The sequence below is a fragment of the Cygnus atratus genome, unplaced genomic scaffold (assembly GCF_013377495.2).
Source record: "Cygnus atratus isolate AKBS03 ecotype Queensland, Australia unplaced genomic scaffold, CAtr_DNAZoo_HiC_assembly HiC_scaffold_37, whole genome shotgun sequence".
NCBI lineage: Eukaryota > Metazoa > Chordata > Aves > Anseriformes > Anatidae > Cygnus > Cygnus atratus.
In genome coordinates, this window is record NW_026109963.1 from 99012 (window position 1) to 121647 (window position 22636).

The 22636-nt window shown below is 51.5% G+C and overlaps 2 protein-coding genes across 2 annotated transcripts; one reads left to right on the top strand and one right to left on the bottom strand.

Annotated features, from left to right (window-relative positions):
• The first annotated feature begins 3543 nt into the window (after positions 1-3543).
• LOC118260763 (olfactory receptor 14C36-like) lies at positions 3544-4485 on the top strand. Its single transcript, XM_035571221.2, has one exon. The coding sequence runs from the start codon at positions 3544-3546 to the stop codon at positions 4483-4485; it is 942 nt and encodes a 313-aa protein (XP_035427114.2).
• Positions 4486-16542: 12057 nt separating this feature from the next.
• Positions 16543-17490, bottom strand: LOC118260764 (olfactory receptor 14C36-like). The gene has a single exon (XM_035571222.2). The coding sequence runs from the start codon at positions 17485-17487 to the stop codon at positions 16543-16545; it is 945 nt and encodes a 314-aa protein (XP_035427115.1). The 5' UTR covers positions 17488-17490.
• Positions 17491-22636: the final 5146 nt, after the last annotated feature.

A 22636-nucleotide genomic window follows, 5' to 3' on the forward strand; every position in this document is an offset into this window, starting at 1 on the left:
CCCCTACAATTCTCCGATTCTCTGATTCTGTGATTAAGTACCTCAGCCTTTACCTCATCTCTTGTCACTGTGTTTCCTCCCACATCCAATAAAGGATGATGATTCTCCTTAATCCTCCTTTTTTAAAAGTATTTATATAAATAGTTATTATTATCTTTGACAGTAATAGCTGGATTGAGCTCCAGATGGGCTTTGTCCCTTCTAATTTTGACCTGCACAGCCCCATAACATTTAGGACACAGCTCCAGGCAAACTGAGAGCATTTGTGAGAAGGAAGCACGGAAGAGGTGGAACCTGGCAGCCTTCCATCCCCTACCCTTCTGTGACTCTGTGCTGCAATTCCATTCAACTGGTTACTCCTGTATTATCCAAACTTTCCTGCAACTCCTGATGCTGCTATCTTGTCAGAGATAGCACAATCACACAAAGGTTGAACCGTCTGCCTGCAGACATTAACAGCTGACAGACTGGAGCATCTGTCCAGGGAAACCTTGAGAAAATGCAGGATTTTCCCTACAGAAACATCCTGACATTTACAATGAGAAGAGCCTAGTCCTGCACCGGAGGAAGAGGAAGACCACACATCAGGGCAGACTGGGACCCTGCTGAGTGAGCAGTGCCCAGGAGGAGGAGGCCCAGGGCACCACGAGGGATGCCATACGAGCTGTGGTGCTGCTCACCAGGAACCAGGCCAGCTTCCTACAGAGCTGCCTTATGAGGAGCATGGCCACCAAGAAAATTTGAGTTACCATACTCAGCTCAGATCCGGTGTGACACCACACAGACAGGGGTCTACAGACAGCAGGGAAAGATGTGCAGGTCTGGGAGTCCCTAGGACACCCTGCTGTGGAGAGGAAGAAGGACACTGGAAAGGCTGAAAGTCCCAGCAGGACCGAGGCCTTTGTCTCTGAAGCTATGGTTGTTGTCTCTGTCACTGAAGCTTATGAAGAGACAGCTTAGTGTTTAAACACTGGGGTCTCAGTGTCCTCACCCCCACCCATGAACCAGGCAGGAGTCGTAATACTCTCCTGCACTTGGCCATGCACATCCCTATCTCCTACTGCCCCAGGAAGAGCCCTGAGCAACGTGTGAAGGGAAAGGATCACCCTTCCCAGGGGCTGGGGGTCAAGGCATGTTTTTCAATACATTAGTGTCACTATCACATTGCCTTTGTCTACTTGTCCTCACTGCCTCCAGTGTTTTGCTCTAACCAGCTCCAAGGGAGGCTACGTCCTGGGGGGATACTGCGGGGAACTTGCATCTGACTTGGACTTCTTGAGAGTTTTCTTCAGTTTGCTCTCATTGCGTGAGGTTTGTGGGCTCATCACCAAAGCCACCAAAGGGGTGATTACAATGCCTTGGGCTGGACCTCTACTGCTGAGCTGGGCCAGGCTCTCGGGACAGAGAAAACACATTTCAAAAAGTCCCATGATGGAGAGAGACAGCTCTGCCCAGGAGCAGCTCCTCTGCACAGCGCAGCAGGTGGCACAGGTAGAGGAGAGAAGGAGAGAGGGCGTGGAGACAATTGGGAGTGGGAGCATACTGAGAGCTGACTGCAGGAGAAATCTGCACAGCCCTTGACAAGGTAAGTCTCTGGCTGCATGGCCATGCAGCTGCACGTCCTGGAAGGGTCTCCTTGTGGGTCTTGTTTCTGGGAGGGTGTGGTGGTTTTACCATGCTAGGCAGCTGAACACCACAGCCGCTCTCTCACTTCCCCTCCTTAGATGAGGAGGGGAAGAAGTAAAGGAAAGAACAACTCACTGGTTGAGATAAGGATGATTTAATTAAAGGGAAGAAAAAAAATAATTATTAAGGAAAGATTATTATTAATTAAACAATTTACCTAAACAATTTAACTAAATAATTAACAATTTAACTAAAGGGGAAAAAAGGAAAGGGGAAAAGGGAGGGGGAAAGGGAAAACTAAAAAAACAAGTAAAGGCTATGTGGAAGTGCAGAGGAAAGAAATTACTCTCTACTTCCCACAAATGAGCGATGCTTGACCACGTCCTTGAAGCAGTGCCTCAACACACGTGGCTGGTGTTTGGGAGGAGGACAGACATTTTCACAGCGAGAGCCCACCCCTCCCTTCTTCCTCCTTTTTCCACTTTTTATTGCTGAGTGTGACATCATACAGTATGGAATATCCCTTTGGTTGGTTTATGTCAGCTGCCCTGGTGATGTTTCTTTTCTCACATCTTTGCCCACCCCTAGGAGGGTTAGAGAGAGTCCTGATGCTGTGCCAGCACTGCTCAGCAGCAGACACAACACTGGTGTGATACCATTGTTGTTTTAGCTACGAGTGCAGAGCACAGCACTATATGGGCTTCTGCAGGGAAAGTTAACATCCCAGCCTGAGCCAGTACAGAGGGCAGTGTCAATGGAGTAGGCTTTGAGACTGCTTCTGGATTGCACTTCGAGGTGAGGAAGTCTGGCAGAAGCCCCTTGGAGTGCCCTAAGCCAGGTGCCCCCGGTCAGCTCAGAACACCCTGCCCTGGCTGGCCATGCCAGGCTCTCTATCAGCTGTCCCGTAGCTCCTGCAGCCATGGAGGTGCCCCTTGGCAGGGCCCTGTTGGTGGCAGGGTGCTGCAGGGCAGCGCTGAGCACAGCCGCGTGGGATGGGGTCTGTGAGCACCGGCAGGGGGAAAGAAGAGGTGGGCACAGAGCAGCAGCTCCCGGCAGGGACAGCTGCAGGCAGCAGAGAGAGGAGCAGGTGGTCAGAAGGAGCTGTTGCCAGAAACGCCATGGCAGGGGGGATTCAGGCACCTCACAGCCGTGCCCTGCAGTGCAGATGCCTTCCCCTGGAGCAGCCCTTCCCTGGCCTCGTCTTCCCCCTGCAGCCCATGGGCTGTGGGGCAGGCATGGCCAGCACAGCAGGCAGAGCCCAAATGAGGAGAAGCTCTCAAGCTCTGTCTGGCTTGCTGTGGCCCTCCTCGATTAGCATACATCTACAGTTTTTTTCTCAGTGAAACAACTGAGTTGGATGAGTCTGCAGCTCAGAGGGGTGACACAGTGCAGCTGAGAACATGACTGGTGGGCAGAGATTCTCTGCTCAGTCTTCACCAAGGGAGAGGCCCTTTGCCTCCTGGCACACATAGGACTTCATCAGGAGTGCACAGGAAATGTCAGGGAGTTCAACTACCCATTACCTCTGCTAAGTGTTATAGGGGCAACTGCAATAAATCAAAGGAAACAAAATCCCTGCAGCTCTGCCTCTGCATCAGATGAGTTTTTTTGCAACAACACTGCAGAGTTCATGGATCTGACCAGTGGACTGAATGTCATTTTCCCCCGTGTTTCTGCCTTCATGCCTGCTGCACAGCAGGAAGGACTCCTTTGCAGCCCAAAGCAGCCCCTGCTTCCAGTCCCAGCCACTCTCAGCCAGCACCAGCCACAGCTCAAGCAGGACAGCTGCAGAATGGTTCTCCTGCAAAGAGAAAGGTTCAGGATGGGTTTGCTCTGAGACTTGCAAGAGGTTTTGACTCTAAGAAGGTTCTTCTAACTTTGTTCTGATTTTTGCTCTTCAACAGAGAATGTCAGAAAATGGCCAACAGCAGCTCTGTGAGCGAGTTCCTCCTGCTGGCATTCTCAGACAAGCGGGAGCTGCAGCTCCTGCACTTCGGGCTCTTCCTGGGCATCTACCTGGCTGCCTTCCTGGGCAACGGCCTCATCCTCACCGCCGTAGCCTGCGACCACCGCCTCCACACCCCCATGTACTTCTTCCTCCTCAACCTCGCCCTCCTTGACCTGGGCTGCATCTCCAGCACTGTCCCCAAAGCCATGGCCAATGCCCTCTGGGACACCAGGGCCATCTCCTATCAAGGGTGTGCTGCACAGGTCTTCTTTTTATTCATCTCAGTTGGAGCAGAGTATTCCTTTCTCACCATCATGGCCTACGACCGCTACGTTGCCATCTGCAAGCCCCTGCACTACGGGAGCCTCCTGGGAACCAGAGCTTGTGCCAAGATGGCAGCAGCTGCCTGGGGCAGTGGCTTTCTCCATGCTCTCCTGCACACAGCCAATACATTTTCCCTGCCCCTTTGCCAAGGCAATGCTGTGGACCAGTTCTTCTGTGAAATCCCCCAGATCCTCAAGCTCTCCTGCTCAGATGCCTACCTCAGGGAAGTTGGGGCACTTGTGATTAGTGTTTCTTTAGGATTTGGTTGTTCTATTTTCATTGTTATTTCTTATATTCAGATCTTCAGAGCCGTGCTGAGGATGCCCTCTGAGCAGGGCCGGCACAAAGCCTTTTCCACGTGCCTCCCTCACCTTGCCGTGGTCTCCCTGATGGTAAGCACTGCCATGTTTGCCTACCTGAAGCCCCCCTCCATCTCTTCCACATCGCTGGACCTGGTGGTGGCAGTTCTGTACTCAGTGGTGCCTCCAGCAGTGAACCCCCTCATCTACAGCATGAGGAACCAGGAGCTCAAGGATGCAACGAGAAAACTGTTTCTATATGTGCTTCTTAAGCATCAGTATTGTTAACATTATTGTGAATTGTATCATATCATTTTTATCCTTAGTAATATTATCATAATGTAACCCTTAGTAATACCTCTATCAAGACTAACAGGGTATTTGAGACTGACGTGAGAATTTTTCATATTATTTTTCTTCATTATGATTTACTTTTTTTTTTAATATTGATTTAAATATTATTATTCTTGATAGGCATACTTCCTCTTAATTTATTTACTTTGACTATATCTTCTAATCTACCTATAGAACTAGGTTTGCAGTGTACATATAGACAATAATAAAGACATCAGAACTTCATTGTTCAGCCCCAGCACACAGGACGGGCTCAGGGCCAAGAGCCCAGCTGCCACATGGAGGAGCAGCCCCGGTGGCCCTCGGGGCTGCCCCTCACTGCCCGCTGGGCTCTGCTTCTCTGCTGCCTTCAGGCCAGGGCTGCCACATCTCTGCACGCCTCTTCCGAAGCTGGTGTCAGGAATACACTCAAGGAGCTGCTCCCTGAACAGGCCTCTTGATTTTCTGGGAATCACCATGGATCAGAGACCCAGAGTGATCAGTGTAGGACCAAGGGATGGACTTGGAAGAACTGCCTTCTTGCTTGCACATGGCTCAGCAAAAAATAACCGGTCTTCGCTTTATCTGCCTGGGAGTGTACACAGGTTCTGGGGCTGATGGCAAATGGCATCCTGGAGAGGAATCTGGAGCTGCTCTGTGCCTGGACCAAGCCTCTTGTGCTGGCCTGGGGAGAGGGGCAGGCCCTGAGGGGCACAGGCACTCTGTGCTGGGGATCTCCCACGCAAGAGACCAGGGCTCCTGCAGCTTCAAGGACCTCCATTTCCTGAGCCGTGGCTGGCCCCAGCGTTGGGGGCTGCTGGGTACGCTCAGGGCCACCTTCATCCCAGCAGCTGCGGTGCCTTGTGAGGGGCTGGGGCTGTGGTGGCTGTGCCCAGAGCCCTGCAGCAGCCTGCGATAGGCACTGCCCTGGGGCCAGCCCAGCCTGGGCTGCTGGGCTGGGCTGGGCTGGGGAGAGGGCAGGGAGGTGGGGAGAGGATGGCAGGGGCTGGGCTGGGCTGGGCAGTACCCGGAAGAGGGCAACAGCAATGTCAGGGAGCGGTGGGAGCATGCAGGGGAAGGCTCCCAGCAGGGCTTGGTGCTGCAGAGCCAGGGCTGCGCAAAGGGAGCCCAGGGCTGCAGGGGCAGGAGAGAGGAGGCCGCTCTGGGCCCTTGCTGGCCTGGGCAGAGCAGAAAGGGGGCCCAGGGCATTTCTTCCCCTCACCGCAGCCTGCCAGGACCTGCAAGGCGCTCATGGAGTGTCCCAGGTCAGGCTCTGTGCCGTGGTGCACAGGGAGAGGGCAAAGCCTCTCTGAAAAAGAGGCTGAAACTAAAAAAGGTCCCTTCCCTGCCCCATGGTGTGACAGGGCCAGGGTGGAACAGGTTACCTTTATTTGATGTAGTTCTTGTATAATTTGCGTTGGTGATGGCACAAAAAGACAGTTCCTTCACGAGTGATGCACATCCTTCTTCATGTTAGGACAGATCTCAATGTCCTTCACTCTGCTTTATCTCATGGATGAACTGGATTAGGTCTCTGATTAGTCTGAGGCACAATGCAGTGCTTTTTGCCTTCTGCCACTCCAGCACAATACCTATGAATTTCCCTTGCTCTGTGTATTGACCGGACAGGTCATTTCACATTTTTCACTTTCATACCCGTAGTTGGAAGGGGATGGTTTCCCAAACTGGGGCAAGCTGATGGGTTCTTTCTCAGCCATTTGAAGTGTCCTGTTCTTGAGTCTTTCAGCCTGAGTTTTCCACAGATGACCTAGGATGGTAAACGGATGTTTTTGTGTCTACTAGGAAGAAGGGAGAATGTCTTGGCATCCCAACTGCCATTTCAACTTCAGATGTCAGTGAAGAAGGAGTTTGTCTTTGAAGGGTTTTCATGTGCTGGGCTGGGCTGCAGTTTCAAGGAGAAAGACTACTGCTGGCCACTGATGTGCCCTGGGAACATCATCTGTCTCCACTTTATCCACCAATGGGCTCTGCTCTCCTGCAGGTCAGAAAATGCCCAACAGCAGCTCTGTGAGCGAGTTCCTCCTGCTGGCATTCGCAGACAGGCAGGAGCTCCAGCTCCTGCACTTCAGGCTCTTCCCGGGCATCTACCTGGCTGCCCTCCTGGGCAACGGCCTCATCCTCACCGCCGTAGCCTGCGACCACCGCCTCCACACCCCCATGTACTTCTTCCTCCTCAACCTCGCCCTCCTCGACCTGGGCTGCATCTCCAGCACTCTCCCCAAAGCCATGGCCAATGCCCTCTAGGACAACAGGGCCATCTCCTATCAAGGGTATGCTGCACAGGTCTTTTTCTTCCTCTTTTTTATATCAGCAAAATATTCTTTTCAAACTGTCATGGCCTATGACCGCTACGTTGCCATCTGCAAGCCCCTGCACTACGGGAGCCTCCTGGGCACCAGAACTTGTGCCCAGATGGCAGCAGCTACCTGGGACAGTGGCTTTCTCAATGCTGTCCTGCATACAGCCAGTACATTTTCCCTGCCCCTCTGCCAAGGCAATGCTGTGGACCAGTTCTTCTGTGAAATCCCCCAGACCCTCCAGCTTTCTTGCTCAGAGTCATTCCTTGTGGAGATTGTTCTTATTGTAGGTAGTATTTCTTTAGTATTTGCTTGTTTTGTTTTCATTATGTTGTCCTATGTGCAGATCTTCAGGGCAGTGCTGAGGATGCCCTCTGAGCAGGGCCGGCACAAAGCCTTTTCTACATGCCTCCCTCACCTGGCCATTGTCTTCCTGTTTGTCAGCACTAGCATGTTTGCCTACCTGAAGCCCCCCTCCATGTCTTCCCCATCCCTGGATCTGTTGGTGGCAGTTCTGTACTCAGTGGTTCCTGCAGCCATGAACCCCCTCATCTACAGCATGAGGAACCAGGACCTCAAGGATGCAGTGAGGAAACTCTTTGGATACATGTTTCTTCAACAGTAATAATTATGTCTACAATCCGAACAAGAGTCAGTTTTTTCTGAAAATTTGTTAGGATCTTTTTTTTTGTTTTTTTTTTTTTTCTTTTATAATATCTTATACTTAATCTTTTGATTTTGATCTAATAATGGTATCTTTAATTTCCTATTTGTTATTTTTTTATTATTATTATTGTTTTACCCCCAAATATCTCACGTACCTGTAGACCCAGGCTTCCCATGTAGATAAAGACAATAAAGAAGACATCAGAAATTCATTGGTCTCAGCTGCCATCACTTCCCACCTCCTCTGGAGCTGGGGGAGCAGCCCCAGCACACAGGAGGGGCTCAGGGCCAAGAGCCCAGCTGCCACATGGAGGAGCAGCCCCAGTGGCCCTCAAGGCTGCCCCTCACTGCCCACTGGGCTCTGCCTCCCTGCTGCCTTTGGATCGGGGCTGCTGCTTCCCTGGAGCCATGGCCATGGCCAGCAGCAGGACGTGGCCTTTTCACTGCTGCTCTCTTTTGGCTTCCACATTGTTCTCTTATGGTCTTGTACATGGGTTAGCCCTAAGGTCTCGTGTACCTTGGTGACAGTCCTGTTGTCTCTGCAGTGGCATCCCTGTGACTGCAGGCAGCAGCAGGCAGTGTACAGCCCTGTGACACAGCTGGCCTCCCTGCTAGCACCACAGAAACAAAAGGGGCTGCTCAGGGCAAACCCAGAAGCCTGGACGCCTCTTCCAATGCTGCTGTTAGGAATAGAGCCAAGGGGTTGCTTCCTGCTCTTCTCTTTTCTGGGATTCTTCATAGAGTATAGGAGACAGGATGAAAGTCCCAGGGCAGTGTGTGAGTAGCCAAGGACTGGACCAAGAGCTCCCTTTATGGCCTCACCTGTCTAATCAGACAACAACTGGTCTTGGACTCCCCTTCATGTCCTTTCTGACAGCTTCCATTTCAGGGAATTACTCTAAATGCACCAGAGCCACTGGAGGCCTAATGATTTCATTGAAAGCATAACCTTGAAATGTGATTTCAAGGAAATATTTCAAATGTGAATAAACTACTCTGAAAACCTTGGCACTGGTTGCTTATGGTCAGACAGCAAAGTTCTGCTTCAATACCCTGTATTCAACACTTAAGTCATAAAGCAACTACTCATTACCTCAAAAGATTCAATCCCTTCCGTAAAATGTCAGACAGTGTAGTTTCTATCATGAAGAAATGTGAATTTTCAGGATCTATATTCATCACAGAAAAAGAAATACTGAAGTTCACCTGTATTTGCTTTGACATTGCTTTGTCTATCATGGTGTGCTCCCTCATCTTCCAGGTACATCCACCTCTGTTGATTAAACAGACCCTGCTGACTGTCCCCTTTCCAGCTGCCTGTCTGGACCTATGCACTTCCCATTGTTCTCCTGGTTTGCCCTCCCTCTACTCTTTGATTATTCAAACCGCTCTCACCCAACCCAGTTGCTGCTTTGAGCTTCAGGGAGTTCAACCTTGCTCATCTATCAGCAGTCTGTTTAATTGTGTCCTTACGGAACTCCTCATCATTTATCATTGAATTAATATCATATGGATTAATACTTACCTTAATACTTACAATTTCCTATCTATCAGTATAAAACACTTATTATACAGTAATCCTCATGGGAACGTAAACCTCACTGGAGGCGTAGAAGGTGAGGAACTTGCTTTGGTTTTTTTGGGAAAATCACAGAATGTTTTCCTGTTCTTTGTTTGGAAATAGGAAAAAGCCTTTTGTGCCTGAGTGCAGTCAGGTCTCTAAGGAAAGCAGGTGAGAGCTGGTGCAAAGGAGCTGTAACATCCAGATGCGGACTTCGGTGCAGAAATCTGGTGTAAGGAAAAGTGATGCAAGCACCAGGTGGCCAATGATAGAAATGGTAGGGCTGGGGGGGTGAGGAACAAGGCTGACCATGCAGTCAGACCTCTCTGCATTTCCTCCCTATCCATGTCTCCAATGAAGTCACCCAGAATCAATACCAATAGGAGGATGATGCCCCAAACTGAAAAGCAGCAAAATTCATCCTTTAAAATGATAAAATATTTTTATTATATTCACTTTGAAATTTTCCCCCTTAACTACACAGTCAAAGCTCTCCAATTAGCTCTACAAGTCTTGAAGAAATCTATGGGAGATATGACTCCTTAGGAGTTTCTGCATTTTAATGAGTTCCATGGCATATTTTGGTGCTGAGGCTATGAACCTCGGGTACTGAGAGGAGAATGATGTAACAGTGTGTGAAGGTAAAGTCAGAAGGAAACGTTGAAGTGACTTGGAGTATTAATGGGCCCCACTGAGGGCCCTAAGAAACAAAGCTTCCCCAGGGACTTGTTAGGGCAGATAATTGGAGGCCATGATTACAGACAGGCAAAAGCAGTGTGCTTAGAAAAGCCTTGGTTTCTTTTAGTGAAGCAGAAGAGCCAAGGCCTGACCCAAGCCACTGGGAGGGGAGATCCTGCACCCCCATGTCTGGCTCGGGGCTCTTCCTGGGGTCTGTGGGGTGTGGTGGGCAGTGTGATGCCATGAGAAGAACAATGGTATGACACCTCCCAGCTTCTGCATAGGATTGCAAGGAATCAATGACATTCCATTGCAATGAGTATAACATGTGTCCTCATAAGCTTTAGCCAAGGCGACAAAAACCTCAGGGCTGTTGGGGCCTTCCATTCTTGCCAGCACTCTCTGCATTCTCTACATTTTTTCCTATGCTATCCCACTCTTTGTCCTGTTTCCTTGAAGTCTGCAGACACCCATCTCTGTTCACCACCTTGCTCTCATCCCGACATTTCCATGATTTCACCATGATGTCTCGTCAACCCTCACCAGTTGTTCCTTGAAACACAAAGCCAGGGTTTGATCACAGACACTCTTTGGGTGACCTCTGGCAACACAGCACTGACCTTTGAGGGACATTTCTTCCTCCTCATGGCCAGTGCCAACCTTCCACAGTGCACTTTCTGGCAGTTTTTTCTCTCCTGCTCTTTCCCAATACCAAAGAAAGCTCCATCAGGGTGGAAACCAGTCCTGAAGTAGGCATCCCAACCCACCAGCCCTCTTGCGGCCTGTCAGCCAACCAGACACAAGTCACCTCACCTGCATCTTCCAAGACATGGGCCTGCTGCTGGCCTTGCAGCTTCTTGGCTAGACACACCCAAGCCTTGTGCCTCCTGCTGTCCAGTCATGTACTCAAGCAGAAGGGACAGGACAACCCATTTTCGAGCCTTCTTTCTGTCTGGGTCCTCCTGGGTATGTAGGCAGAGGGGATCCCACAGTCAGCATGCCAACCAGGTGCCTTCTGCTGTCCTACCAGGGCCACTGGCAGATGTCAGCCAAAAAGTACAGATCCCAGGGAGAAGTGAAGGGTGACCTGCCACCTACAGGCAGAAGTGACCTCACAGTCCCTTTCTGTGACACGTTCCTACTGCTGCCGTATCAACTGCAGAGACAGAAGTGACCTCACAGTCACTTTCACAGTCACATTCCTCCTGCTGGGGCAGGGGATTCTGAGGCAGAGCTGGGCTCCTTAGAGCATTCCCACCCTTCTCCTCCTTGTGGCCCACAAGCTGATCAGATCCATGGACCCTCACATTTATCTTTGAATGCCATGTGACTGCACAGTGTAGTGGGTTTACGTTGCAAGGTTTTGGTAGCAGGTGGCCATAGGGGTGGCTTCTGTGAGAAGAATCTAGAAGCTGTTAGGTAAGGGCCCCACTGCTGACCAGAGCTGAGCCAATAAGTGATGTTGTTTGCGCCTCTGTGAGAGCATATTTAAGACAGGGAAAAAAAATACACTGCACCACACAGCAGCTGGGAGAGTGAGAGGAGTGAGGAACAGCCTTGTAGGCACCAAGGTCAGTGAAGAAGGAGAGGGAGAGGTGCTCCAGGCGCCGGAGCAGAAGTCCCCTGCGGCCTGTGGTGAGGACCATGGTGAAGCAGGCTGTCCCCCTGCAGCCTATGGAGTACCACGGTGGATCAGGGTTCCATGCTGCAGCCTGTGGAGGAGACCACGGTGGAGCAGGTGGACCTGCATTGATGGAGGCTGCGGCCTGTGGAAGACCCCTGCTGGAGCAGATTCCGGGCCGGACCTGTAGCCCATGGAGAGGAGACCACGCAGGAGCAGGTGACCTGGCAGGAGCTGCTGCCTGTGGAGGACCCAGGTTGGAGCAGTTTGCTCCTGATGGATGGACCCCATGGTATGGACCCATATCTGGAGCAGTTCTTGAAGAGCTGCTGCCTGTGGGAAGCCCACACAGGATCAGTTCAGCAAGGACTGCATCCCATGGGAAGGACCCCACAGCGCAGGGGACGAGAGTGACCAAGAAAGAGCAGCGGAGAAGAAGCACTATAGATTGACCATAACCCCGTTCCCCTGCACTGCTCGGAGGGAGGAGGTGGAAGAGGGTGGATGGGGGGGAAGGTGCTTTTGGTTTCTTTCCTTTGTTTCTCACTTCTCTAGCTTGTTAGGAATAAGCAGTAAATCTTACTATCATCCCTATGCTGAGTCTGTTTTGCCCATCACAATAATTACTGTGCGATCTCCCTGTCCTTATCTCAACCCTTGAGCCCTTTTCATCGTATTTTCTCCCCGTTCCTCTTTGAGGAGGGGGAGTGAGAGAGCAGTTGTGGTGGAGCTCAGCTGCCCACCCAAGTAAAACCACCACACACGGCAACCTCACTGTTCCTGCCCTGCCTCAAGGGGCCAAGCGCCTAAAGTTAAGGTTTAGGAGAGGGGCTGAAGGTGAGGAGGTTAACACACAGGAACGAGGGTTTTGTCTGGTCATCGTTTACATTTGGGATTAGGGACTAGGGCTCACCTTTCTGGGTTAGAGATTAAGCAAAGATTTTGTGGGCAGGTTTGATGTTCTGCTTGGGGTGTCAGGTCTGTGGTTAGGGGATAGGCAGGCTTTATGGTTTAGGGTTTTGTTTAAGTCTGCCTAGAAGTCTAGGGTTAAATAGAGCAATTACAAGCTAGTGTTAAGGGGAGGGATCAAGGTAAGCAAGAGAGTAAAGGTAATGGAAAGAGTCTATGGGCTGAGTTTTGGCTTCAGTGCATACTTTGAGGTCAGGCATAAGAGTAGTAGATTTCTGTCAGGGTGTGGGGTAGCATTTAGATTTATGAATTAAGGTTACTGGTTGAAACTGGGGAAGGGCCTCATATGACTGTTTTAAGTCACTGCTACAGCAGCGTCAGCATAACCTGAACCTCTACAAAATCCTTAATTTCTGCTGGCCAAGCCCCTATTCCCTCCCCCAAATCTCACATCTCTCCGGTCCATGCTTCTCCTGACCTCCCCATTTCAGTCATCTCATTGGGATCAGCTTTCTGGTGGCTTTCATGATCTCAGAGTATCCATCATACCTCTTGTTGGCTACCCTATTTCTGAGAAAAGCGGCACTTAAGACACGGTGGAAAAGGATATTAAAGTCCACCAGAGCATCCTCCACAATGTGCCCAGCAGCTCTGCACCTCCAGAAAAGTGCGGTTCCTGCCTATAAGTTTTCTTTCCAGAATGGCTCCTATGGATCCAGAGTAACTTTTCCCAGGCACTCACTTTCTCAAGCCACACCACTCTTACCCGCAGGTCCCACGTGTCCCTCCAACCCTCCCCTCTTCCCCTGCAGTAGTGGCACCTCACCACAGCAGGTTGGTGCATCTCCAGGCTCAGGGGTGTTTCCTCAGGGCCTGCCCCATGTGGGGAGTGGCGGGGAGGAAGAGAGTAAGGTCAGCTCCTGGGGCATGGCTGAGCACAGCCCAGCCATCCCACACCGAAGGCAGGCCCCTTCTCCCAGGCTGAGACACACATGCAAGATGGACACTTCTCCATCAGCTCAGATTTCCACAGGGTCCTTCAACCCTGCTCCAGTCCCAGGACCAGCCTTGTCCTCCTACTCCACCCACAGGCAGCTGCTAAAGCCCCAAGTGTCCTTGTTTCTCACAGCCTTCACACAAGTCTTTCTCCTGGCCCTCCCCACTGGCCAGCACTGCCTCTCAGCTGACACTCAGTGACCCTTCAGAAGGGTCTTTGGGCTTCCTCAATTGTCCTGGTGCTTATTAGCACCTTCCTGACTCCTTCCAGAGCTCAGAGCGAGCCTTCTTGTCCAGCATGGGGCCTTTTACTGACTCTGGCTGGGACCAAGTTGCTCTCTGCCAAGCAGCCCCTGTGGTGCTGTGTTTTTGATATGTGACCAGAGCAGTGTTGGTCACCCACGGCTCTGGTCCCTGTTCCTGAGCAGGGCTTGCACAGCATCAAGGCCTTCCCTGTTTCCCACTTTGCCCCACCAGCTAGTTGGCTGTGGGTGGGCAACAGGCTGGGAGGGGAACCCGCTGTGACAGCTGATCCAGCCTGACCAATGGACGTTCCATGGCACATAACATAGTGCTCAGCAGTAAATATTGGGGTCATCTTTCCAAGACAAGGTGGCAGTTTCTCAGAGACTGCCTGCACAACAGTCTGCTAGTGGGAACTGATGAGTTACAAAATGCTCATCATGTTTGGCATTTGATTTTCATTTCTTTCTTTTTTCTTTTCCTTTCCTATCCTTATGTGTTTTTCTCTCAATTTGTGAGTTTTACTTATTTATGCTGTTCCCTCCCCTCTGCCCTCTAGACGAGGAGCAAGGAGGCAGCTCGTGCATGTTGCTGTCTGGGGTGAGCAAGAAGGAGGCTGGCTATGGTACCAGGAAATGGAGGTCCATGAACCTGCAGGAGCCCTGGTCTCTTGCCTGGGAGATCCCCAGCACAGAGTGCCTGTGCCCCGCAGGACCAGCCCCGCTCCCCAGGTCAGCACAACAGGCCTGGCTAAGCCAAAGAGCAGCCTGCACAGGGTAGGTGCCTGCACAAAGAGCTTTCTCTTCCTCCTTTATGCCTCTCTGCAGGCCCAGAAATGCTGCCCTGCTCTTCCGCAGTGCCATCCGTGTTCCCAGAGAGCCTTGCCCAGGGCAGTGTGTCTGTGCTGGCCTGGCCGGCTGTTGCTGCTTCCCTCCCTGTGCTCCCTGCAGGGCCCCAAGCTGGCGGTGCTGCTCTGCAGAGCTAGGGGGCTGTGGTGCCCTGGGACACTGTGAGGACTCCCCACTGCCCGTGCTGCTCAGGGTGGGCAGCAGACTCAGCTCCATGGGGATCTCTGCTGCTGAGCCCCTTTCCCTTTTACATGCTGGAGAGGAGCTCTGAGGAGAAGGACCTGGGGGTCCTGGTGGATGACAGGTTGACCATGAGCCAGCAGTGTGCCCTGGTGGCCAAGAGGGCCAATGGGATCCTGGCGTGCATTAAAAGGAGTGTGGCCAGCAGGTCAAGGGAGGTGATCCTCCCCCTCTACTCTGCCCTGGTCAGGCCTCACCTGGAGTACTGTGTCCAGTTCTGGGCTCCCCGGTACAAAAAAGACAGGGGTCTCCTGGAAAGAGTCCAGCGGAGGGTCACAAAGATGATACAGGGCCTGGAGCATCTTCCCTATGAGGAAAGGCTGAGAGACCTGGGTGTGTTCAGCCTGGAGAAAAGAAGACTGAGGGGGGATCTCATCAATGTGTATAAATACCTGAGGTGTGGGAGACAGAGGGATTTGGCCAACCTCTTTTCAGTGGTTTGTGGGGACAGGACAAGGTAATGGCCACAAGATAGAGCACAGGAAGTTCCACACCAACATGCAAAAGAACGGTGAGGGTGACAGGGTACAGGCTACCCAGGGAGGTTGTGGAGTCTCCTTCTCTGGAGATATTCAAGGCCCGTCTGGACGCCTACTTGGGCAACCTGCTCTAAGGAACCTGGTTTGGCAGGGGGGTTGGACCCGATGACCTTTCAAGGTCCCTTCCAACCCCTTCAATTCTCTGATTCTCTGATTCTGTGATTTCCATCTGCCCTGATGGCTCAGCAGCAAAGGGCAGTGCTGGGCAGGACCATGGGGTGTCTCTAAGGGTAAAGAGCAGGTGAGTGCTGCACCAGACCTTGCCCACAGCACTTCAAAATGGTTATCCTCAATTAATCTGCAATCTTATGTGCCTTACTGTCTCTTCACCACCTCTTCTGGCACTGCAGAGCCCTCCTTTAGCCCATGGACTCCTCGGATTCGCTTTTTCCTTTACCAGACCCTTCTTCAGATGGTCACTTATTTTATGAGGTTCTAATCACTGCCCACTGAGCACATTATCCCTGCAGATCCCCTGACATCTCCTGGAAGCTCCAGATTCTGCTCCAGGCTAGCATCAGCCATCTGCCCCACTGCAGGGAGCGCGGTCCCATTCAGATCAGTCCAAGACCAGTTGTTGTCTATTTGGGCATGTGCTGCCATAAAGGGAGTTCTTGGCCCAGCCCTTGGTTCCTCAGGGACCACCCTGGGACTTTCAGCCTGTGTCCTTCACTCCGTGAAGAACCCCAGAAAACAGAAGAGCAGGCAGCAACCCTTTGGCTGTATTCCTGATAGCACATTTGGAAGAAGTGTCCAGGCTTCTGGGTTTGCCCTTAGCAGCCCCTTTTGTTTCTGTGGTGCTAGCAGGGAGGCCAGCTGTGACCCAGGGCTGCGTAGTGCCTGCTGCTGCCTGCAGGGACAGGGATGCCACTGTAGGGACAACAGGAGTGTCACCAAGGTACATGAGATCTCAGGGCTTATCCAAATACAAGAAGCACAATGTGGAAGCCAAAAGAGAGCAGCAGTGAAAAGGCCACGTCCTGCGTGAAAAGGCCATGTGAAAAGGCCACATCCACGTCCGGGGCTGCTCCTCCATGTGGTAGCTGGGATCTTGGCCCTGAGCCCCTCCTGCATGCTGGGCCTTCTTCCCCAGCTCCAGAGGAGATGGGAAGAGGCGGCAGCTGAGACCAATGTATTTCTGCTGGCATCTTTATTGCCTTTATCTACACAGGAAGACTAGTTCTTTAGGTACATGAAATAAAATTAAAAAGAGAAATTAAAAAACTTAGTATGTATTACATTAATAATATTTAAAACGAAATCAGATTTTGTTTTGTATTTTATATCAAAATATTCATTGAAAAAATACTGTTAGGACTATTAATGATGATTACATTATGAAACAAATAATAAGGATAAAAATTATATTACAATAAACACAAGAATGAAGATATTATTGATGCTTAAGAAGCAAGCGAAGGAACAAGTATATATGCTTCTTCACTGCATCCTTGAGCTCCTTGTTCCTCATGCTGTAGATGAGGGGGTTCACTGCTGGAGGCACCACCGAGTACAGAAATGTCACCACATGGTCCATGGATAGCGAGGTGATGGAGGGGGGCTTCAGGTAGGCAAACATGCCAGTGCTAACAGTCAGAAAGATGACGGCCAGGTGAGGGAGGCACGTGGAAAAGGCTTTGTGCCGGCCCTGCTCAGAGGGCATCCTCAGCACAGCCCTAAAGATCTGCACATAGGACAAGACAATGAAAACAAAACAACCACATACTAAAGAAAGAGCAAACCCAAGAACCCCAACTTCCCTGAGGTAGGCATCTGAGCAGGAGAGCTTGAGGATCTGGGGGATTTCACAGAAGAACTGGTCCACAGCATTGCCTTGGCAGAGGGGCAGGGAAAATGTATTGGCCGTGTGCAGGACAGCATTGAGAAAGCCACTGCCCCAGGCAGCTGCTGCCATCTGGGCACAAGCTCTGGTGCCCAGGAGGCTCCCGTAGTGCAGGGGCTTGCAGATGGCAACGTAGCGGTCGTAGGCCATGATAGTTAGAATTGAATACTCTGCTGAGATGAAGAATAAAAACAGAAAGACCTGTGCAGCACACCCTTGATAGGAGATGGCCCTGGTGTCCCAGAGGGAATTGACCATGGCTTTGGGGAGAGTGGTGGAGATGGATCCGAGGTCGAGGAGGGCGAGGTTGAGGAGGAAGAAGTACATGGGGGTGTGGAGGCGGTGGTCGCAGGCTACGGTGGTGAGGATGAGGCCGTTGCCCAGGAGGGCAGCCAGGTAGATGCCCAGGAAGAGCCCGAAGTGCAGGAGCTGCAGCTCCCGCTTGTCTGCGAATGCCAGCAGGAGGAACTCGCTCACAGAGCTGCTGTTGGGCATTTGCTCCTCTGCTGGTAGATGTTGTAAAGGAAGAAAACACATCCAAAGTTAAGAGGAGTATCTTGCAGGAAAATTTATTTTATTCCTCACTGTGTCTCACGTTGCCTTTCTTTCCATGAGGAGCTCTCTGCATGTCCCTGGCTCGAGCCCTGCTTTTGCTGGCTGAGTGTCCTGTACACAGCAGCCGCCTCTGTCCATCAGCCCTCGGTGGGCCACCTCTGCTCCAGATCAGTAGTACATGGAGGATCCAACAGAACCCATGTGCTTGGAGGGTTCCAGGGAAGGGGCTTCCTCTGTTGAGTGAGGGGTGTTTGGCCATGTGACTCTTTGTGCATTTCTCCTTTTCACTACTCCCAGTCTGGCAGGAGAGAACAGGGAGTGTCTCCTCTTGCTTCACCCTCCTTGCACAGCACTCCCTGACAGAATCAGACACCACCAGCTGCCACGCTGGGCAAGGGAGAGAAGCAGGCATGGGTAGGCAGGGCGGACCCAATCCAGTGCAGAGGCTGCGCTGTCAGTGAGGTAGAGCCTGTCCTCACACCCCTGTGCCATCTGGCCGGCACAGACAGCTGAGGGTAAAAAGCTCTGGAGGCTGCCTTCTGCCACGGAGGAAGGTGGCAGGGGGGTGCAGCAAATGAGTCTCCTTACACAGAGTTTTAGGGTTCAGACACCCCATCCAAATTTGGAAGATGTTGGCAATGTTAAACATGTCCCATGGTTGGGTTGTTGTGGGCGCAAACCTCAGCCAGAGTTCACATCCAGGAGGGCTGCTCTGTCCATCCCCTGGTGCCCAGCTGCTGGCTGCTTGCAGCACTCAGCTGGGGGATGGCTGCACTCAGAGGTTGTGCTGAAAAATCACCTGCGCTTTGCTGGGAGAAGAGGGCACCATCTTCAAGTGCAGATGGAAATGCCTCCCTTTTAGCACAGCTGTGCAGAATTCAAGACAAGTACATGGCAAGGATGCTGATTCACTAGTGCAAATCAAGGGATCTCGGGTATAGCAGACTCTAAACTATGCTCTGCAGCAGCTCCCTCTCACTGCCTGCCCATGTCCCTGCTGCCTGCAGCTGTCCCTCCCAGCAGCTGTTTCTCTGTCCCCACATCTCCTCCTGTCCATGCTCACAGACCCCATCCCACCAGCTGTGTGCCCAGCTCTGTCCTACAGACATCGCCTGGGGATAGGGACAGTCTGGGGACATCTACCTGTCTGCGGGTCCTAAAGAACAGCTCCAAAAAGCCCTGGTGCAGTCTGTAAGTAGAGGGAAGAGGAGGAATGTTCTCAGGTTTGTCACTAACCTGTTTACATCTCAATTCAATGCAATAGGAAACTCAGTCACCTGTGCAAATCCATCCACTCTGTTAACATAGAGCCTACCCCAGAATCAGAGCAAGAAAATCCAGGCGGAGAGTGCAGAAAGTGCCTTCTCTTTGCAGGCAGCCCCTGCCCTGCCCTTCCTCTGTCCAAGCTCCTGGGCTCCCTGGGCAGGCTGAGTGATGAGCCTGGCAGGTGGCAGAGGCCCTGCCGCGGCACACAGCCCCTGGGGCACAGCAGGGACCCTGCTCTGCACCACAGCCCTGGGCACCCCTGCAGGTGCCCTGTAGCACCTTCTCCTCCACGCTGCACAAGCCATGAGAGACATCCTGGCAGTTCCTGGCCAGGCAGAGACGTCCTGGATCCAGGAGCTCCTTCCAGGAACCTCCCCTGCACTGTCCTGCAGCCAGAGACTTACTGTGTGCAGAACTATGAAGGTTTCTCCTGCACTGAGCTCTCGTCTGCCCGCACCCTCCAGGCTGCCTGGAATCCCTTTCTGCCTGGATGCCTGCAGTCAGAGCCCCCAGCCCTGCTGCGCTGTGCAGAGGAGCTGCTCCTGGGCACAGCTGTCTCTCTGCACCAGGGCCCTCTTGCCAGGAGCTCTCTCTGTCCCAGGAGCCCGGCCCAGCTCAGCAGCAGAGGCCCAGCCCAAGGCATTGGAATCACCCCTCTGGTGGCTTTGGTGATGAGCCCACAAACCTCAGGCACTGAGAGACAATTGAAGAAATCTCTTCAAGAAGTCCAAGTCAGATGCAAGTTTCCTGGAGTGCCCCCCTGAGGGCCAGCACTGACATAGCCTCCCTTGGAGCTCGTTAGAGCAGAACATTGGAGGCAGTGAGGACAAGTAGACAAAGGCAATGTGAAGGTGACAGTGATGTGTAGGAAAACTGGATGTGTTTCATCAAGCACAGAGACCAGGCTTGGACCCCCAGCCCCTGGGAAGGGAGATCCTTTCCCTACACACACTGGTCAGGACTCTTCCTGGGGCAGTAGGAGATGGGGCTGTGCATTGCCAAGTGCAGGAGAAGGGTATGACCCCTGCCTGGTTCATGGGTGCAGGCAAAGAGATAATGAGGACCTGGTGCTCATTATCGAGATGTCTCTTCATAGGCCTCAGTGGCAGTAACTTTCAGTCAGGCCTCAGTGTTGGGACTTTCAGCCTTGCCACTGCCCTTGATTCTCTCCAGATCAGGGTGTCTGAGGGACTTTCAGACATACTTTCATACTGCTCGTATGGCATCCCTCGTGGTGCCCTGGGCCTCCTCCTGCTGGGCACTGCTCACTCAGCAGGGTCCCAGTCTGCCCTGATGTGTGGGGTTCCTCTTCCTCCGGTGCAGGACTAGGCTCTTCTTGTAAATCCCAAGACGTTTCTGTAAGCAAAATCGTGCCATTTCTCAAGGTTCCCCTGGACGGATGCTCCATTCTGTCAGCTGTTAATTTCTGCAGGCAGATGGCTCACCCTGATTGTGCTGTGTCTCACAAGATAACAGCAACAGGAATTGCACGACAGTTTGGAGAATGCACTAGTAACCAGTTGAATGGAATTGCAGCACAGACTCAGAGAAGGGTAGGGGATGGAAGGCTTCCCAATTCCACTTTTTCTGTTCTCCTTTCTCATGCATGCTGTTATTTTGTCTGGAACTGCATCCTATATACAAAACACTGCACCATACCAGCTAATAGGAAGAAAATCAAGTCTATCCCAGCCAAAACATGGACAATATCCACCCCACATTCCATACCATCTGCATCATGCTCAGCTCCAGTACTTTCCAATTAATCACCACCACCTTTTCTCTTTTGATATACACACAGAGATATCATGCCCTTAGTCTATTGGTGTCTTGGTGTTGGCTAGGATCGGGTTATTTTTCCTCCTAGTAGCTGGTATGATGCTGTGTTTTGGATTTAGCATGAGAAGAATGCTGATTACACGCTGATGGTTTAGTTGTTGCCCAGCAGTGGAGGGCTGGGGGTGCCTGAGAAGCTGATGGGGACAGAAGCAGGACAGCTGACCCCAAGTGGCCAAAGGGATGTTTCGTACCACACGATGTCATGCTGAACAATCAATATGGGGTGGCTGGCCAGGGTAGGGGGTACCACTGCTGCGGGACAGGCAATCATCATCATGATCGTCATCATCATTGTTCGTATTATTTGTCTTCCCTTTCTGTCCCATTAATCTGTCTTTATCTCAACCCATGATTTTTTTATTTTTTTTCCCCTCCTCATTCTCTCCTGCATCCGTTGGGGGTGTAGCAGGGTGTGTGTGTGAGTGAATGGCTGTGTGGTGCTGATCTGCCTGCCGGGTTAAACCACACTCTTTTTGGTGCCCAACATGGAGCACAAAGTTAGAGCCAATGACAGATCTGACCACAGCATGTTAAAAGAGCTTTTATAAGCATTAGTTGATTTTAATGGTTGCTGATCACAAAGTTGATTTTCTTCTCTTTTTTTTTTTTTTTTTTTTGGTAAATCTCAGGTCTGTTGTGCTTGATTTCAGAATTGTGTTCTATAGCACAGTACATACTGTATGTCTTCCCTGTCATGCTGTTTATCTTTTCTGATGCCTGGTTTAAGTCTATTCTTTTGATGTATTGTGTAACCCTGGCTTATGATATGATAAAAATCCTGGTCATGAAACTAATCTGGTACTTGTACTCAGCATTGCCGTTACCTCCATACCTTGGGAACCACATCTCAGAAACTATTAAGAATTACACTCTTGACCTTAATTGGCTGACGGGCAGGGCTCAAAGGGTTGTGGTAAATGGGGCCACATCTGGCTGGCGGATGGTCACTAGTGGAGTCTCTCAAGGCTCCATTTTAGGGCCAGTCCTCTTCAATGGTTTTATAAACAATTTGGATGTAAGACTAGAAGGTGTTTTGAGCAAATTTGCTGACGACACCAAACTTGGAGGAGTTGTAGACTCGGCTGAGGGTGGAAAGGTCTTGCAGAGAGATCTGGACAGACTGGAAAGCTGGGCAATCACCAACCACATGAAGTTTAATAAAAGCAAGTGCCGGGTCCTGCACCTGGGATGGGGCAACCCCGGCTATATGTACAGACTGGGCGACGAGACACTGGAGAGCAGCCCCACAGAGAGGGATTTGGGGGCTGTGGTTGACAGCAAGTTGAATATGAGCCAGCAGTGTGCCCTGGCAGCCAAGAGGGCCAACCGTATCCTGGGATGCATCAAGCACAGCATTGTTAGTCCGTCGAGGGAAGTGATTGTCCCGCTCTACTCTGCGCTGGTGCGGCCTCACCTCAAGTACTGTGTGCAGTTCTGGGCACCACAGCACAAAAAGGACATTAAACTGCTGGAGAGTGTCTGGAGGAGGGCGACGAAGATGGTGAAGGGCCTAGAGGTGAAGACGTATGAGGAGTGGCTGAGGTCACTGGGCCTGTTCAGCCTGGAGAAGAGGAGGCTGAGGGGGGACCTCATCGCAAGTCTACAACTTCCTCATGAGGGGGAGTGGAGAGGCAGGTGACCTATTCACTGTAAACACCAGTGATAGGACCCGTGGGAATGGTGTTAAGCTGAGGCAGGGGACGTTTAGGCTGGACATCAGGAAGAGGTTCTTCACCGAGAGGGTGGTCGCACACTGTAACAGGCTCCCCAGTGAAGTAGTCACTGCACCAAGCCTGTCTGAATTTAAGAGGCGATTGGACTGTGCACTTAGTCACATGGTCTAAACTTTTGGACAGAACTGTGCAGTGCCAGGAGTTGGACTTGATGATCCTTATGGGTCCCTTCCAACTTGGAATGTTCTATGATTCTATGATTCTATGACCTTTTCTCCTCAGGAAACTAGCCATGGGGGAGACAAGGGGAA